Source organism: Zootoca vivipara, chromosome Z1, assembly GCF_965207765.1.
Source record: "Zootoca vivipara chromosome Z1, rZooViv2.hap1.1, whole genome shotgun sequence".
Classification (NCBI taxonomy): domain Eukaryota; kingdom Metazoa; phylum Chordata; class Lepidosauria; order Squamata; family Lacertidae; genus Zootoca; species Zootoca vivipara.
The window spans coordinates 21,876,502-21,895,625 of record NC_142583.1 but is presented as its reverse complement, the minus strand read 5'-3'; the positions used below and the strand labels follow the sequence as shown (position 1 = coordinate 21,895,625).

The window sequence follows — 19,124 nt, the reverse complement described above, 5'->3', positions numbered from 1 at the left end:
CACTTTGACTGGAAGTTGAATTCACTAGATTTGTATAAAAATGAAAGCCCAGCCAAATTTCTCCTGCTTCTGTAATCCCGCTTCTGCTACCACCATGCAGCTAATGAGACTTTACATCTACTCTCCATCTTAAAGTTTTCTGTTCTACTACAGTTGCCAAATTCAAAAGCTGTGCACATGCAATGTGAAATGTAGCAACTCTTACTGTCCACTCTTATTATCTTCATGTCTTGGATGGATACAACAAGAATGTCCTGGAATTTAATCTCTTCTGGGAGAAGGAAATTTGGAAAGAAAAAAGTCTCATTGGTGATGGTGGCAAAACAACACTTAGGACCCAAGCACTATTCCAAATCATGAGATTAAGAAATTGTCCAAAAAGTACACACTGCACATTTAGCGAGGGAGAACAGCATACAATAACAAAGGACAAACATCCATGTAATAAAGAATGTTAGAGCAGATTCTTGCTTTCAACACACACACACAGTTCTAGGAGAACCTCCCAGGTGTTAAAGACTAGAATTAAGACACTAGTTTTACGTGAACATGACATGGCCAGAACAGAACATATAGTCACGTCCCTTCAATCCCCAGCTGCTGGGAACAGCTGCGCTTCCAAACGGAATGAGGGATGTACAAAAATATCAACAAATTTCATACATGTACAAATATTAAAAATTCAGATGCAAAACCCTTTCTAATCCAAGGTTGGCCCAACCAAACAACTAAAGGGGTCATCTGGAGTTGCTGCACTTTAAAGCAGGGTGAGCTTGTGACCCTCCAGATATTGTTGGACTACAACTCCCATCATTCCTCACTACTGGCAATGCTGACTGTGGCTGCATGTTCCCCACACCTGATTTAAGGGCATCACCCTAATCTCAATATAGAGAAAATGGTAATGATTAAAGAGGTCTTCAGTGTTTGAGGTCTAAGGTTCACAGGTTATCATAAAAAAACAACCTATATAATACATTTTTCATTTATGGCATTGTAATGATGCTCTACTTGTAAAGTTTCCTGTTTAACCTCAAACCACACCAACAAGATGTCAACAAACTTGTCTTCTCCTGTGTTTTGGATCAGTTGTCAAAATAATTTGCACATTAGCCAGCTTATTCCAAGCACAGTCCAAGAAAAAGCAGAGGCCAGCTTAATGTTTTCCTTGTGTAGCTATATCAAGGGTAATACAAGAATAAATTTGGATCCCGGAAGAAGATACATGAATATTGCATTCCTTGACCATTACACAAGGTCTCTCAAGTCCAATGCAATGGGAGGGCCCAGAATGTACATGAAAAATACACACACAAATTCATGTGCATATATTTCCCTTCTGCCGACTCCTTCCGTTGGAGTTCTGCTTTGCCAAAGGAAGGGGATCTTGCAGAATGAAGAGAAGGAATAGTAGACCTGTAAATACAATCTTTTGCATTTCTCAAAATAAGAAATGGAAAATATCCAAGGCTGAATCTTGAGCAAGGATGATATATGCCCCCCCCCGCAAATTATATATATTTATTATCCTGATTTGACAGCAGATGTGTAGTGTAGTGTAGTGTTTGCAGATAATGAACAAACTAATTCACTTCCTAAATAGTTGGAATGGCAGAATTCATTCCATTGACTCTTCCTTGGAAATATGGACATACAAGTGGTACCTTGGGTTACAGGCGCTTCAGGTTACAGACTCTGATAACCCAGAAATAGTACCTCAGGTTAAGAACTTTGCTTCAGGATGAGAACAGAAATTGCATGGCGGTGGCGCGGTGGCAGCAGGAGGCCCCATTAGCTAAAGTGGTATCTCAGGTTAAGAACAGTTTCAGGACCTCCAGAACAAATTAAGTTCTTAAACCCGAGGTACCACTGTATAGTTAAACTTCAATGACTTAATGAGGAGTCAACATTGTTAGGGTACTTCCCAATGAGCTAGAATCAGGAACTTTGGGAATGGGCACTCCAAAGTATACTGGGGGAAAACAGTTATTTGAAAAAAACTGAAAAGTGGATATTTACTACACTCTGCCTAAACAGGGGGCCTTTTTGTGTCCTGCCCGCAACAACAACATAATACTCCCCTTGGGGAAGAGTGAATAAGGGTAATTGTTGTCAGAAAAGTCCCAATATGACAACTGGAAATGATGCATAACATATTCTGCTAGGAAATAACGATATTTTAGTACAGCCTGTTTCTGGGTAGAAAACAACGCCATGAACTTCATTTGCTGTAAGTGGGGCAGCCTGCTAGGACTACCCTGCATCTAGTTTCACTGAAGACCACTGGCATCTGTTACCAGATCCCTTTTCTCTAATATAAGGGGGTTTTTCTTTATAGGAGAAGGATGGGTTTCAGCTGGTAGGGTACAAAAAGAATCAAAGAGGCCTGCTTGCAGCTATTTGAGAAGGGGTGGTCCCGTGGCTGAGCACACCAATATCATGTTTGGTGCAACTTATGCCAGCAAAGCATGTTAGACCACACTTGGGATGTAAGAACTCTACTGCTTCTTCAAACAGACTGTGCTGTGGGCCTGAATGATGGTGAAGTGAGCATCTAGGCTTATTGAATGCAAGATTCATTGAGCAAAAAATGAATGATGGGAAAATGTAGGTCAGAAGCTATTAACTATGGTTTGATTTCCCCTCGTCAGTTTTGTTCTTTTAGATCTATCTTATCCTGCAAACTAATGGCCTCATTTTCATCAACCCCGTCTATAAAATTGCATTCAAAACTAATGTATTTGCTTATTTCAGTTCAGCTGTCAAAATGCCTTTACGTATACTTTGTTATCTAATTGATGTGCCCTCCACTGTACTTAAATCTATGAATACATAAAGCTACCATGTTCTAATCTCCTTTGTGCATCTGATGAATCAGTCTGTTGGGCATCAAAGTTTATGAAATAACAAAGTTACATCCAAAGTTCCAGTTATGGAGAAATACATTAGGGCTGGCAATCACCATCTCCCCACTGAATCTTCTAAGTGGTACATGGTTGAAAAGACACATAGCAAGACATCACCAGTTTGCATTTCCCCACCCACTTCAAGCGCAAAGCAGTGAAATGGTGTCTGGAAGTAGAAATTTCAACTACATGTTACCAGAGAGTTGAAAAATGATGCATGGTTCGGCAACACCCATGCATCTCCCTGTAATGAATTGAATGGAAGTAAACTGTGTTGGGACTTGCATCTAAGTAAACATGTTAACAAGCTATAAACCACTTAAACTGAGACTTGATGGTACAAATCAACAGAGCAGTTTGACTGAACACCTACCAGTGGAAACAATCTGCCGCTCTATAAAGTGCCAGAGGTCTCGAACCAGATGACCAGACTCCGCTCACAATGCCAGAAAGGGGAAATCACTGGTGCCTTAAGCTAGCTATCCACTGCTGCCAATATGGGCCAGGAGGAGGTACTGCAGCTCATTCAGAAGTTTCTCATGGGGCTCAGGGGGGCCTTATAGCTGGTCCATAGAGCCCAGGCATAGGCAAACCTGGCCCTCCAGGTGTCTTGAGACTACAACTCCCATCATCCCTGACCACTGGTCCTGTTACCGTAGCTAGGGATGATGGGAATTGTAGTCCCAAAACATCTGGAGGGCCGAGTTTGCCTATGCCTGATATAGCCAAATCCAAACCAACTCCTGCTGAGTCCATGTTACTGCCCAAAGTATGTGAGCGCAGGACCACAGACTTAGGTGCAGAATGGAGAACATCTATAAATGTTAAACACCCCTCCATTTGTGAGCAGTTTCTTTATGCAGAAAGTGTCCAGTCCTTGCGGTAGAAGTGCAACCACTGCCAAGGAGGTCAAGCTGACTGGCTATGTTGCTGGTGAGCAGTGGGGAGCTATGCTTGCATACCTGGCTGCAGGTTAGATAGCCCTACCCACTCCCGGACAAATGTCCCATCTGTGCAATGGAAGGCCACCCTTGCACAGAGGAACAAGCGCAGCAGGCACCCTAACAGTATGGAATGAAAGTGAGCTGCTTTCGTGCATTGCCAGGCCTAGCTCAGCCTGCCCTGCTCTGTTACAATTAACCTAGCTTGGCCTAGCTTTGGCGGCCTGACAGAGACAATCATGGATCTCGCAGCCTTTATCTGATGGCTGTGAGAACACTGTGCTGTTCTGGCAATACGAAAAGCAATTCACCCATTTAATTCATGATGGACAAGAAGAGGATTCTCAGCTCAACCCCTACAGTTGCCTGTAGGTCTGTCCTTGTAACACTGAAGCACACCCGGTGGATTTTAATTTTTTATTATATTTTTATTAAGCAGCCTCGACCTTTGTGATGAATCTGCCTCCGAGCTTCAAGGAGTAGAGCAGCTGGTGAGGGTTTAGTGACCTTCTCTGTCAGCCATTCTATCTTTTGGGGCTTCAAAATGATTTTCTGTTTCTTGGCATGCAGCTGAGTGTTCAAAGTGTCCCCTGTGGGCTGAGAGCACACACACAGAGGAGGCATAAACCGCATGGAGCTGTAGCAACACCACGGCCAGCAGTTTCTAAGAGAGAGCTGAACGAGTGGATCTCAGAGAGCCCTGCACCACCATCCTCAGCACAAGAGAAAAGATGCCTTTCTAGGTGCTGTTTCTGTCATCACCAGTCAGCCATACGTCATCCTTTTCATCAGCATCATCCTACAGTATTATCTACACTAGTGGCCAAAACTGTGGAAACCTTTTGGGGAAAGTGTGTTTCCGAGGTTTGATGGCTCATTACCACCACTTATTTTGGGAGTAGTGCCATAAAATTATATATCGATGGAAAGATAATTTAATGAAGAATGCAATGCAAGGAAGTTAGTTCAATTATCTGTATTCTATCAAAAGTTATAGCCAAATAACCAGAAAAAGGTTGAGATGCAGTAGCTTTCCTTCATTTGAATGTAGCCAATGAGCACGAGTGTTTAGAGTGTTCCTTCGGACAGTGACCGCCAGATGGTGTAAAGAAGATTTATCCTCCTGTAAGTTCATAGCCACCTAGGAGGTACTTTAGGCTGTGAGAAGGTGAGTTTACACAGGCGAGTGGAGATTTGAATCCAGATCTCCCTGCTCTGAATCAGCTCTCTATCCAATGCAGCACACACTGCAACCGGAATGGTTGTCCCCCTTTCCATTTCGGCATGCCATACAAGAGGAAACATGCAAGGCAGCTTCCCTTCATGCAACAGTGTTACCTTTTGCCTTGCTCTGGTTTTACTTCAGCAGCTAGCTTGATTCTGATGGTTTGCTACAGAAATCCTGTCCCTAACTGACTTTGCCTGATGTTACTGTTTCTGAAAACTGTCACAAAGCAGCCAGGAGCAAATACTACATGCAACACGACATCATCCGAAGCCAAATGCTGCCCCTGAAATATAGAAGCGCTTTCCATGAGCACCAGAGGGTAAAATATGTTAGTGCTTTCATTTAAATTGCATTAATTGCACTATCCATCCTTTTATATGGCAGAAGGCAGTGGCAGAGATTTGTCAGAGCATGTTGTGGGGGGCGGGAAAGCAATAGAAGATAAACCCCCATATATCTCAAATGTTCCTAGCAGAGGCTGTATCAGGGATTGCAAAGTTGCTGGCCCTTATGATAAAGGTAAAGGTAAAGGGACCCCTGACCATTAGGTCCAGTCGTGACCGACTCTGGGGTTGCGGCACTCATCTCGCGTTATTGGCCGAGGGAGCCGGCGTACAGCTGTGGCCAGCATGACAAAGCCGCTTCTGGCAAACCAGAGCAGCACACGGAAACACTGTTTACCTTCCCGCTGTAGTGGTACCTATTTATCTACTTGCACTTTGACGTGCTTTCGAACTGCTAGGTTGGCAGGCGCTGGGACCGAGCAACGGGAGCTCACCCTGTCACAGGGATTCGAACTGCCTACCTTCTGATCGGCAAGCCCTAGGCTCTGTGGTTTAACCCACAGCGCCACCCAAGCGTTTTTGTCTGCCCTGGAGCCTCACAGTACACTGCTATGAGAATGAGAACAAGTACTTGGTAGGATGTCCAACTTGCAGATCTCTTTACCCATAAAGCTCACTGGGTTACCTTGAGTCAATTACTGTCTCACAGCCTAATACAGCCCTAGCTCAGTTGTAGAGCACATGCCTTGCATGCAAAACATCCCAGATTCAATCCCTGGTAAGGCTGGGAAATCTCTTTCCTGAAACCCACAAAAGCTTCTACAAGTCAGCGTAGCAGGCAGCACCAACCTAGATGGTCTGGCTCAATATGAGGCAGCTTCCTGTCACAGGACGAAGAAGGCTCAAATCATACCCTTTAAATTTACAGTGCAACAAAATGACCGCAGAAGTCATCTTCAGCTTGAAAGAGGGTTCCCTGGGGTTGAGTCTTTCTAAGACTCAAATGTGGATGGCCTACCCAAAACACCAATGAAGCCGATAACTAAGTATGCGCTGTCTCTCGTGTGCACGCCAAGACGCATCTGGACAGACAAGACTTGAGACCAACACCTTTTAAAAAATAATGTGCGTTAACCATCGTCTGCAGCAACTTCCAACACTACCACCGTTCAAGCTGCATAAAATCAGCTGTGCTGTGATGTCCTCATTTGCCTGTCTCATGAGGTCAAGACTGCAAAAGCAAGAAAACTGGAGCAGAAGCACGCAATGCAGTTCTTGCACGGAGTACAAGGGTGGGGAGGGGGACAAAGCCGCACACACGCCCTCAGCCCATTTACCTTGCAAACCACAGGGATTCACTGATCTGTGTGGCAGCTGAAAGACAATCCCTGTGTACACCAGGAAACCTAATGCCTGGGTTGTCATGCTTCTGAACACAGGGGGAGGAGCTTGTTTGATCATCTGAATCATGGGGTTGAAATGGAAGAGGAAGAGGGGCTACACAGCAGGGCTGTAGTGTCATTTCTTTTGGATGACTGCAATTTCCAGAAGGAGCCAGCCAAGTACTTCCTTCTCTTGTGGCAAGTGGACTGGCTAAAAGTTTTCAGGACTGTTTATATTTGCCTACTTTTGAAGCTACAAATGGGTGCACACTTACTAGTGAACAAGCCCCATGGTGACTTCTGTGTAAGCGTGCATAGGTCATAGTCATCAATTGGCCATTATACCCTTACTGGTTAAAATGTCTTATTTTTATTCCCAGCACAAGGCAATCTATTTGCAGACATTAAAAAAAAAGTCCTACCAGCATTGAGGAACACTCTTGACTGGAGTCTAGGCATGCCCTAGTTTGGAGCAGTTGTGCAACCAGGGCATTTTTTTCAGGCAGAACTCAGTTCTGGCACCTCTCAGGTGGACACCATAAGAGAACAAAGGAGGTGTTCATGGTGAGTTCCGGCACCTCTTTTTCTAGAAAAATAGCACTGAGTGCAACTGATAACTGGAGTGACCCAGCCTCTTACTGTTCTCCATGTGAAACATTCTGATAATGACCTTGAACCAGAATCATCTGCCAAAGGGACTTTATCACCTCAGAGCCCTTTGGATGTAGAGACTGTGAGGGAAATGACCAAAAACATCTCTGAGAAGTTACCAGACTCCCAACATGGAAGAAGGTGCTCAGTCTTTTCAGGCGAGTAGTCTGAGGGCTCATTCACACTTCTGCTTGTATTGTGCCTGCTCCTTTCCCAGGGAAAAATTGTTCTGCTTTAGTACTAAAGAGCAGGTGTCAAATTGGAGAAAACCTGAAATGCTGTTTGCTCTGACTGAGCGCTAAAGAGCAGTTTTCCCTGGGGGAAAGCAAGGAAACAAGAGGAAGTGTGGATAAGCCTGAATCTGCCCAGTACACCATCCAAGGCTGTTTGCTCTGCTAGGGGAAGGCAGAATGCACAGTGTATGTCAACCAGACACAGCTTCTTCAAATTCCCTGTCCCTTCACTCTGGCAGTCATCAAGTCCAGAAGGATACTTTTGATCTGGGCAGATCATAGCCTCTGGGAACTGTCCAAGGTCCTACACAGCTTTGATCCACTTGCTTGGCCCTGTTTCCTGCTGATGAACAACTTTGCTCAAATTCAATTCTTTACTGGAGTGCAAACAGGCCAGAACAGGATAACAACAAAATACAACAACAACAACAAGCAATCTGTTAGTTACTTGAGAAGCTTATGTGTGATCTAAGAGTGGCAACCCAGCACCCTCTGCAACATATCGAGGGACCCTGAAGGCACCAATGCACCACACAAGACAGACATATTGGGGGCAGCAACAGGTGCTGGGCTGACAATATATTCCTGCAAATCTGTAATATTAGTGTTGACTAATATTTGGCATTCTTGTTGAGTAGCACTGCAGGCAGGATTTAAATTTAGCTGCTGCTCACCAGGCTGAGCAGAAAAGCTTGCCTTTGTTGCCAAGGCTCAGTTCTAGTATATGTGGAATCATAATAAAGAAGAGATAGGAGGCCTATTAAGAGCAGAGTTCATGTTTCACATACTGACTGTCCTAGGTTCAATCCCTGGCATGTCCTGTTTCAAAAATTATCCCTTGGAGAGACACTACCAGTTTCAAGGCAGAGAGCCTCTACCTCGCTTCAGTCTTTCCCACATATCTAGGGTTGTGAATCATAGCTCGCATGCCCCATCCATAGTACAACAAAGATAAAAAAGACACACTATGAGATGCCTTGCTCATTCACCAAACAGAGAAATCAAACCCAGCCATACACAGCATTCTGGATTAGCAAAGTACATCCTTGTTGCATTGAAACCTAGACACACACACAAAATGTAAGTGTCCCATCCTAGCCTTGTTGCACTGACTTCTTTACAACAGGAGCAATACTTGCTGGTTTCATACCCTAATTTTGCTGCTGTGACCCAGTTCACATGCAGTTCTGTGCTGTGGTTGATTTGTCCCTTCCCCTCCCCTCCCCCCAGCAGAGTGAACCACTAAACAGATTTGGTTGTTGCTGATAACTGGCGAGTCACATCCAACAGAAAAACCAATTGGGTAAAGAGCATGTCAACAAGAATAGCAATCAAAGTGCAGTTAAGGGTTTTGTAGGTTAGAGGGCAAAATAAATTCAAGTCGAGTAGCTACTGTACATAGTAGCCCTCTGTGAGTGACAGGAATGGAACAGAATTCCCTAGGAAACAACTACGGGGAGGAGTTTTCTCTGTGTATGCTCTGATTAATCTCATCTGTTTGTTTTCCTGGAAACTGGATGTCCCAGATGCCATTGTCTCTATTATGAAAGTTCATCTGGTCTGGTTTGATCCTGATCCTCTACAATTTGCTTCCACTAACCATTATTTTCCTAATGATATTTTTAAACCATTAAGCTACATATATCATACCAGTTTCCTTGGGGGGGGGGGGCGACGACTGTGTGACCTGTAGTGAAATTCAGAATGCTCCTTGTAAAGCTCCCTGAAATATTAATAGTTGCCTTTTAACACTGTTTTCTCAAAATGCTAGCAGCAACAACCCAGGCAAATTACCATTTCTAGACATACATGTGCTCACGCTCACACTCACCCACTGCATGTTACAGCAATTGTTGAAATGCCCCCCTTGAAACCATATCATCATCATCATCATTTTATGCATTTTAAAGGCAAATTATGCATGCGCTATATGAATTTTCCAACGTGTGACACCGTACTTCACTAAATCCATTTCACTTTGGAACATATTTTACAGATTATGCTTTGCTACCCAAAAACCTCAATAAGGATAATCAGCATTCAGAAGGCAATTCATCATGACATTTACAAGCTAACTCAACAAGCATCGTTTATGAGCTATGCTGCCATATATATCTATATCTATATATATGGAAAATAGCATTTATATTCTCTCTCTCTCTCTCTCTCTCTCTCTCTCTCTCTCTCACACACACACACACACAAAAATGATGATCCTTTAAGTATATTCCAAATAAAGCAGAGTTAAAGAAAATTAACATCCTGACTGTGGACAGAAATGTGGCACATTTTCACATCCCTACAGAAATTATGCATTGTGAAAAGGTTCTCAGCAAGTGAGAGAGTGTGTAGGCTAGCTACCAGTTCATATACAGAGTGTTCTGCACATCTGCTTGAATCTAGTCCAGGGAAAAAGACCCTCAATCCCAAAAAGCAACTCGGCAAATGGAAGTGGGAAAGGAAAACAATGCTCGTCTCAGCTTTCCCCAGCACTTTAAAAAGAGAAAGTGCCGAAAAAGGGCATTCTTGTTCCAAGCCTCTCAGATTAGGTATGTGGCTGTTAAGCAGGGTTATTCATTTATTACACATACATATGTACACACACAGGTACGAAGAGGAAGTAAACAAAGGGATGTCTTTCCCCCCCATTCCTTTTAAAAAGACAACACAGAGACACAACACAGAGACACCACCACAACATCACAACTGTGAGTACTCACAGCTCTGAGTACAGGAAGTGCAGATTCCCCACATTGTCTATGTAGTTTGCAGGACTTAGCCATGGTAGAACCAACAACAGGAGAGCCTTCATTTTCCAAGTGCAAGATTTTAAACTGCTGCTAGGATTCGTCTTTGCCCCTTTCTCTCTCTCTCTCTGCCTCTGCCTCTTGATTTCTCTGTGATGGGACACAGAACTTCAAGCTTTTTTTATGCCAGCCAATTCCAGCCCCCCCCTTTTTTAAACAAGGCTTTCAATTTCAACACAATCGAGAGCACATTATGAACTAATGCAAATCCCTTAAATGAAGCTATGCTGGAAAAAAAAAATCATTGACCTGTAAGAGGATTACTTGATCTGATTCTCAGATGGAGGTTAGATGTGAGGGTTTAAGGGAGAGCAGAGCATGGTTGGTGCGAGGCGAGGCAGTGACTTATTGCTGCAAAAAAAGCAGGCTGATGCACAGGGAAAAGACCTGCCTCCTGCACTCTTCAGAGTGGTTCCTCAGAAGCAGCTGGTACATTTACATCACTGGTCGGAGAGGCAGATGGGTTATGAGCTCGGCTGCATAACGAAAAGGGGGCAGGAAGGAACCTGAACGTGGCAAAATGGGAAGCCACACATGCAGGTCAGAAGCAGGAGGCGTATACTGCAAACATGGACTATCCTTTCAATGCTCCATCATGACGCTGTCTGATCTGATTCAGCCAGATGGAGGGAGCGGGGAGCTATAAAACAGGAAGGCTTCTGATTATCCAATCCAGACTTGATTTTGGCAAACTGTGCAGGCAGAGGAGCAAGTATTGCAAGTGGATTTTAAAATGAAAACAAATGCAATTAGGTTTACACACTTTCCAACACTTGGACTTGGTATCCCATTAAATAAGCAGGCTGCTTCATTAATGGCAACATTTTGATGGGCAGCACTCAAGTGCACAGCATGTAATCAAGTGATGCGTTCTGCTCATCACTCTGGGGTAGGTAAAAGGAAAACATACTGGCAGCCATGGATTTCCCTTTCACATCCTCCCTTCTGAGTTACAGTGGTACCTTGGTTGTCAAACTTAATCCGTTCTGGGAGTCTGTTTGACTCCTGGAACTGTTTGAAAACCAAGGCACAGCTTCCAATTGGCTGCAGGAGCTTCCTGTACTCAATCGGAAGCCACGTCGGATGTTCGGCTTCCAAAAAACGTTCACAATGCGGAACATTTACTTCTGGGTTTGCGGCGTTCGGGAGCCGATTTGTTTGGGAGCCAAGCTGTTTGGGAACAAAGGTACCACTGTATGTGGCTTGTTCATAAAATGTTGCCTCCAAAACAGCTCTGTGTGGATCTCCAGCCTGAACAGTCTATTATTCATCCTACTTGTAAAATTCAGCTTGTATTGCTACATAGCATAGATCCTGGGAGATCTTGCCAATAATAGCTTCTTTTAGTCCCTACTGAGGTATCTCAAGAGCAGGCTAAATGCAGATTTTCCTGGAATGCGACCTAGACTCTGCCCAGGAATTACCAGAAAATGCAGATTACCCAGATAGCTGACATCATCATACAAGTCAACCTTGTAGAATAGTCGGGGTGAGAACAGTGCAGGTAATTAAACAGTGCAGGTAATTAAAAGATCGCAGGAAACTGTTTAATGGCATTTGCTAAGGCTAAACTGGTCCCAGTATGGGTCAGCACTTAGACTGGAAACCTATGTAAATGGTGGGGCAAGATATAATTAATTTCTGGGTGATGATTACTGCAATGTTTATTTTTTAGCTGCTCTTCAACCCAAACTCTCGGAGCAGGTTACATGTTAAAACCATAAAGACAGTGGAATAATATCCTATTTTTTAAAAAACCCATTACCAACCACAGCAGAGCATATCAACCCAAATGAAACCTGAATTGCAGGTGAGTGTCACCCCCAGAAATGCCCCTACAATCTCACTGTGAAAGCTGAATTCAAGAAAAACCCAAGAGAGCATAGCTAGTACCACATTGCAATAAAACAACAGGTTTTGGCTTGCAAAGGGGTTGGGTCAAATGCCTCAGGAAAGAAAAGAGAAGAGGACTATTTAGACCAGGCCGTCGGCTTTCTTGGGTCTACTTTCTGAGATAGGGCAGAGAAAATAGCATTAGCTACTGAACCAGTTTCACTATGTTACCCGAGGTCAAGTGGTGTCCTTGAAGGTATTTGAGGAAGCCAAAAAGTGGATTCAAGCCCAAGGCAGACAACAAAGCACTACTGCAAAAATAGAACTTGGCCTATTTCAAATTCCTTCGAAGTGCAAAATAAATCTTAAATTTAGCCTGACAACAATTCAGTCAACTAGGTGGGTAAGGGATAATTTTTAAAAGGGATAAATTTAATGAAGCACAAGGGAGGCAAGCTCAGACAGGTAGAAATTAAGTACAAATAAAGAAACTTGCCCAAGACTACATATTTTCTGAGAATGAAAACGAAGACAGATTTTTCCTCCCTTCAACTCTGGTCCAATCTAGCCAACGAGAGACCACTGCCTCCATGTGAAATCCACAGCTGGGCAATATCTTTATCTGGGCCAACCAAAATGTCACATAACAATGGCTTCAGAGTATTGGTTAGGAATACTAGTTTGTAACACCATATGTTGCAGCAAAAGAGAGGGGCTTGGGTTTCCACAGCTAGCTGACTGTATCTTTCCTAAAATTGTTAAAGGCAATTCACATTGGAAAATACACAGTAAATACAGCCCTCATAACAGGTGGATCAGAATGATCCCATGTTGTAAATCACTGTGCCTCAGCTCCACAGCAGTGACGTTCATCACAACCAGATAGTCCTGACCTGATCCACCCAGTGAGTAAAATATTACAGCAGAGAAGGGATTCATACACCCTCAGTCCTCATGGCAAGTCCTGCCAAAAATGTTAGTGTGAAGAGTGTGGAATCTGCCACACTGGGGAGGCCATGTTTTATATTTACAAAAGAAAACAATTCAGAAAAGGAACAAGAAAGAGAAATAATATTGGGCTGGATTTATACTTTGACTACTCTAATTTTTCCAGTACCCAATCCAATAGGTATAAGGCGAACATATTTATGACATTAAAGGTAACCCTGATCGTTAGGTCCAGTCGCAGACTCTGGGGTTGCAGCGCTCATCTCGCTCTATAAGCCGAGGGCGCCGGAGTTTGTTCACAGATAGCTTCCGGGTCATGTGGCCAGCATAACTAAGCAGCTCCTGGCAAACCAGAGCAGCGCACGGAAACGCCGTTTACCTTCCCACTGAAGCGGTACCTATTTATCTACTCGCACTTTGATGTGCTTTCGAACTTCTAGGTGGGCAGGAGCTGGGACCAAACAACAGGAGATCACCCCGTCACGGGGATTTGAACTGCCGACCTTCTTATCGTCAAGCCCTAGGCTCAGTGGTTTACACCACAGCGCCACCCGCGTCCCTATTTATGACATTAAAAGGTAAAGGGGACCCCTGACTATTAGGTCCAGTCGTGACCGACTCTGGGGTTGCGGCGCTCATCTCGCAGTTATAGAAACCCTTCATTTTTTGAAGGCATGATGTTCTTCTGATATCCCAAAAAAATATATTTCAAGGTCTGATGGGAAATGTGTAGCCTGTTGTTCTATATAGACCATCCACATTCCATTTTAATATGCCCGAACCCGTATGCCTCAAACATATAAAAATCAGCATCCACATACACACTTGTGGCACTTTCACACACTGCTTCAATATCTTAATCAGGCTCTGAGGTGTAAAGTATCACCAATATAAAGCTGCAGATTTCAGCTCTTTAAGATTTAGATAAAGTGAAAAAGAATGGGGAGCTTTAAAGATTCATTTTAGGAGAGGTTTTCCTCGCGTTTTGTTTGTGTGCATAACATTCATTCTTCTCATACCGAGACTCAACAAAGTGGAATAAGGCTTCACAACTAGCCTTTGATGACATGATATATCTCCCTCTGGTGTATCCAACCAGGGCACAGTCTTCCATTAGTAACTGCTACAGCCTCACTAGGGAGACTTACCTCCTACTTTTTACAGCGAACTAACTTGCAACAGAACCTGTTCGTTTTCTTGTTGAGGAAAAAAAGCCATTAGCTGTAACACAAAGGACACTGATGTGATTCCCGTCAGTGATGGGGGTGGGGAGTGGAAATATACAGAAGGACTTACCCATTCTGAAAATGCTGCTGAAGGTTACAGCGTTGCACGACCTCCGAGCAGTGCTCTGTGAAAGGGCAGCTAACCATTAGTTTATCCAAGAGTTTATTGACCAATATGCTCGACTTTCTGCAAGACTGTAGGGTCAGAGTTTTGCGATCCACCGGGCAAAAGTCTTTTTCCACTAGGAAATCCGTAAGGCAAATTGTGCAGTAGGTGTGGCCACATGGCGTGTCCAGAGGTTGAAGCAGCGGTTGCAAGCAAATGTGGCAGATTAGATCGTCATCCGCATCTTCTGTGTAGCTATAGAAATGGTTCTCTTCTGGGAGGTGGGGCTGGCCACAGATCAAGCATAAGGGTTCTTCTGAGCTTCCTTCTGATGGGTCTTTTTGACTCATCTTGGGGTAAACGGCACGAGGGGTAAAGAAAATGTAACTTCTATCCCGATGTTAATCTTAATCCACAAAACTGCCCGCTGTTCCTGTGGGTCTTCAAAGCTGTAGGGGAATAGAGCAAAGATCAAATGAAATTGTGTTGCAACGTCTGTAGTTGATAATTTTAGGGAACAGGACACAACAGACAAACCTTATTGTGCAAGCCAGTGATTCAAAGCTTAGTAGGAGTTTGCATTAAAGAACAAATAACAGCAGAAATGGTGCTATGCAGCTATCAGTCAACTCCGTAAGCGGTTTTTGTCAGCCACTCATCTTTCGGCTTCTGCACCCTTGCCTCTCCACCAATGTGTGGGAAGTATAACATTATTATTCAATATTTATTGCATTCACATTTTGCCTTTCCGCCAAAAAGCTCAAGCTGGTGTCACCATTCTCCCTTTTTTTTATTATCACATGTGTGGCAGGTTAGATGGAGAGAGTATGACTGGCCCAGGGTCACCCAGTAAGCTTTATGGCCAAGAAGGGATTTGAATCTGGGCCTCTTCCATCCCAGTCCTTCATTTTATCCTACACAAAACACTGATTCTCATAATACTAACCTACCTTACAGGGTTGTGAGGATTACTGAAATAGAGATTACAGAAGAATTCAAGCACTCAATAAAAGCCATGTATGATTGTTGTTACCTAACAAGTAGGGAACACAATGGGGCAAGATAAACCTATGTGTTCCATGTTGTTTAATTTGCGGTGTTGTTATTTTTACTCACATTATTCCTTAGAGTTGCAACCACTACCTGTGCTTTTTCTTCTCTTTTTCTGCAAGCACCACATCTCCATAAAATGGGTGATAAACACTATATATCAGGCACCCCCAAACTGCGGCCCTCCAGATGTTTTGGCCTACAACTCCCATGATCCCTAGCTAACAGGACCAGTGGTTGGGGAAGATGGGAATTGTAGTCCAAAACATCTGGAGGGCCAAAGTTAGGGGATGCCTGCTATATATCATACATATATAGGGTGACAACGTCCTCTGGTCTGCTCTTGATCGGGTCTCATGTCTTCACAAAATCTTAGTGGTGTATATCCAAGCTGTGAAACAGCTGTTGAAAACACATGGTTCATGCTTGGGGTGGGGTGGGGGGCAGGGAAGGACAGCTGGATTGCTGATCTGCATAGATGACCCCAAGACACTGACATCAGGGTCAACGTCTAGGACTCTGGGTGATAGAATGGTGACACTTTAAAATCATCCTTATGTCACTTTGCAGCAACTTATTATTTTCCTCATCACTTGGCTGCTTAGCCTAAAGGATAATCACTCACAGAATATATTTTTAGAGTTGGTGTGAAGTTAGTGCCCTGGGAGTCTCCGGAAAAATCTTGCCATTGTGGCAAAGAGCTGCAAGTCTGAATTTTACCTAATGTACAGCAGCCATGTCAGAAGATCCTGGGAATCACTGCGGCACTGAGTTCAAATCTCACTTTTAAGCTTGTAACTTCAGAGTAGGAGTTCCTGGATATCTCTGCAACCACAACCATGATTTTCAGTGAAGTAAACAGGAGGAACTTTGGCGTGTGATGTTGTACACATCCCAGTCTCCTTGTTAATACAGATTTTCCTTTTTGGGTGGAGGGGGCCCTGGTTAATATTGTTAAGACTGGTATAGTTGTCAAAACTCCCAAGGTGTGTCTGTCTCAAAACAAAACAATTTAAGTATTTGGATGTAGTTTGTTTCTGACATGCTGTGTGACATGTCTTAGAGGTATGGCTGGCATCCGTTTGTCTTGAGAGATGGAATGCCGAGGATGAATATTGATAAAATTAGGAAAGGTATGGACAGTGCTATGCTACCCCGAATTCTGGTTAGGGGGGAATGAGAAGGAAAATAGCTTGGGAAAAGGCTTTCATGTGGAAGTGCCCTGAACCTTCCAAATGGCAAAAATACATTTCCTTTCTTCCGGTCTCATGCCACACCTAGCCATACTTCAAGACTGGCTTCCCAGTGGACCCCACAAAATTCTGCACCATCTCTTTATTGAAAGCATAACACTGCCTGCTGCTTCAGTATGAAATCCATTCCCTAGGGAGACATTATGTTTCTTGAGCATTCAGGATTACATATGAAAAAAAGAGTACTATAACCGCTATAGCCCTGAAAGATTATACAACAATTTCATTAATGCCAGTGGGAGGGGGGGGGAATCCCTTCTCGATTTACTACTTGTGGCAGGCATCAGATAAAAGCAAAGATGGATTAGGGTCACTATACAATATTTATGTTAGCCACAGCCTATATCCATAATGCAAGTAATGTGCTGTGCCTTATTCTGTCATCATTCCTTGGAGGTGTCAGGTTTGATTCTGTTTATTTAATCTTGAGGATACCAAAACGAAATAGAAAGGTTGTATAAATGCATGATTAACACAACCTGGCATTCAGGTCATTAGCAGGGCAACTCTTAAGCATGTTAACTCAGAAGCAAGACCCACTGAGTTCAATGGCTTGTATCCAATGCTTTTCCTACTTATTGAAGTTAATGGGCATGACTTAGGCCTACCGTGTGAGATGTGGGTGGAGCTGAAGACCTCATGAGGCAAAGCCAAGAGATCTTGGTGGGGTAGAAAGAGTTGAGAGCAAGAAAGGGTTGTGGCCAGTGGAAAGGCGTAGCTACATTTGCTATTTACTTATCAAAGTATTTATAATACCGCCCTCTCAGATATCAGGGAGGTGTACAGAATTTTTTTAAAAATTAAAAACACACACATTAGAAGCAGTAGAGTTCAACACAGTTTCCCCCTGTGCACTGTTCTATGCCAGCATTTTAATTGTGAGGAACCCAGGCAGAGCAAAATGTGTGTAACTCCACCTAGAGCATGCAGGGTGGCGACATATGTAGTGAAATTTCAGCCCCTACAACTCCAGCTAACTTCTCCCTTCTCTTGGATCTCTGTGGGAAACGAAAATTAGTGAAGAAGATGCCTGAGGCTGTGCTACTGATCGGGGTGCCACTAGGTGCTTAAAGGACCGGGGCACAAGTCTGCTCACCAGACTACCTCCCTAATAATACACCTCCTGGTTATGTTTCTGCATCAGTTATTAACTGACCGATCCCTCCCATCTGCTTAAAAATTCCAGTCAGTTGACAGAACTAGTAAAGATGCCAACAATACCTTGACGCTTCAAGGGATTCCAACGTGCTGTCAAAAAATTAATCAGCTTTCATTACAGGCAGTTAGAGGTTGCTACCATGTTGTAAATGAGTGTGGCTAACACACAAAGAGTTTATCGAAAAGTCACCTCAATGAGTCAGAATCTGGGGTTGTGAACAAGAGCTTAAGGTTGTGAAGCTATTGCTCTATTCCCTCCACCCCCGTCTCTCTCTCTTTGCAAGACTCCAGAGCAGTTTATCCAGTTGAAAGCAGGTTTAGCTGGAATATGGTACTCTCTTTTACAGGTCATGAATACAATTATATCCACAATGATAATAATAATAATATGAAAAGCAGGCCGAGAGAGGCATTGCTCCCTTCAGGCCATATTCTGCTGTTGTAATAAAGAAGATCAAAAAGACCCAGTACTGACACAGTCAACACAGAGACAGGTATGTGTCAGTATGTTAAATCCACAAATTCCAGACTGTAGGCTTTTTTCTTCATACTAAGAGTCTGACCTAATGACATCCTACACAGCGCTGGCACAACCCACATCCCTAGTATACAGAGCAAGTCCCAGCTAACTTTCTGCACCCTTGGAGACAGATACTGCAGCTCTGAATTACTGCCAGTTCAAGTGAGAAATTGGCAACTCATTCAAGGAGAAACGATACTCAAGAAGTGAGGAACTGCTGGCAGAGGTTCCATGGGAATGGTATTTGGTTCCTCGGCACGGCTGTTGGTGGCCTGCTCTGGCTCATAGTGAAACAGGGAGGGAGGGAGGGAGACATAGCAAGGTAAGGCAAGACTTTGTTGGATCAGGCCCTCGTGCTGTAATCAAAAGATGACATAGAAAATTCAGTGCCAAAAATTGCTACCTGCTGTTCTCTTGCTCACAGGAAGTACCGTAGCTCATTCCTGAAGCACAAGCCCATAGGAGGGCTTGTAGCATGTCATGCTGCATGCCATGCTGCATGTCATGGAAGATCATCTTACATAAGCTGTTGTCGAGATGTTTAATAAGCTTCTTGTTTTATTTGACCCTAAAATGATTTTGTGGTTTTTGCAACTGT

At 43.6% G+C, this 19,124-nt stretch overlaps 1 protein-coding gene across 7 annotated transcripts in view; it reads right to left on the bottom strand.

The window, feature by feature from the left end:
• LNX1 (ligand of numb-protein X 1) overlaps window positions 1-19,124 on the bottom strand; it is a 126,119-nt gene that overhangs the window by 57,616 nt on the left and 49,379 nt on the right. For 6 of the 7 annotated variants that reach the window (XM_088659373.1, XM_088659379.1, XM_035112090.3 and 3 more), the window contains exon 2: window positions 14,510-14,994. In XM_088659373.1, coding sequence (XP_088515499.1) covers window positions 14,510-14,895 — 386 coding nt within the window. In that variant the 5' untranslated portion in view covers window positions 14,896-14,994. Of the gene's footprint in view, window positions 1-10,345; window positions 10,527-14,509; window positions 14,995-19,124 lie in introns of those variants that run through there. The other variant, XM_088659384.1, reaches the window with a different exon arrangement.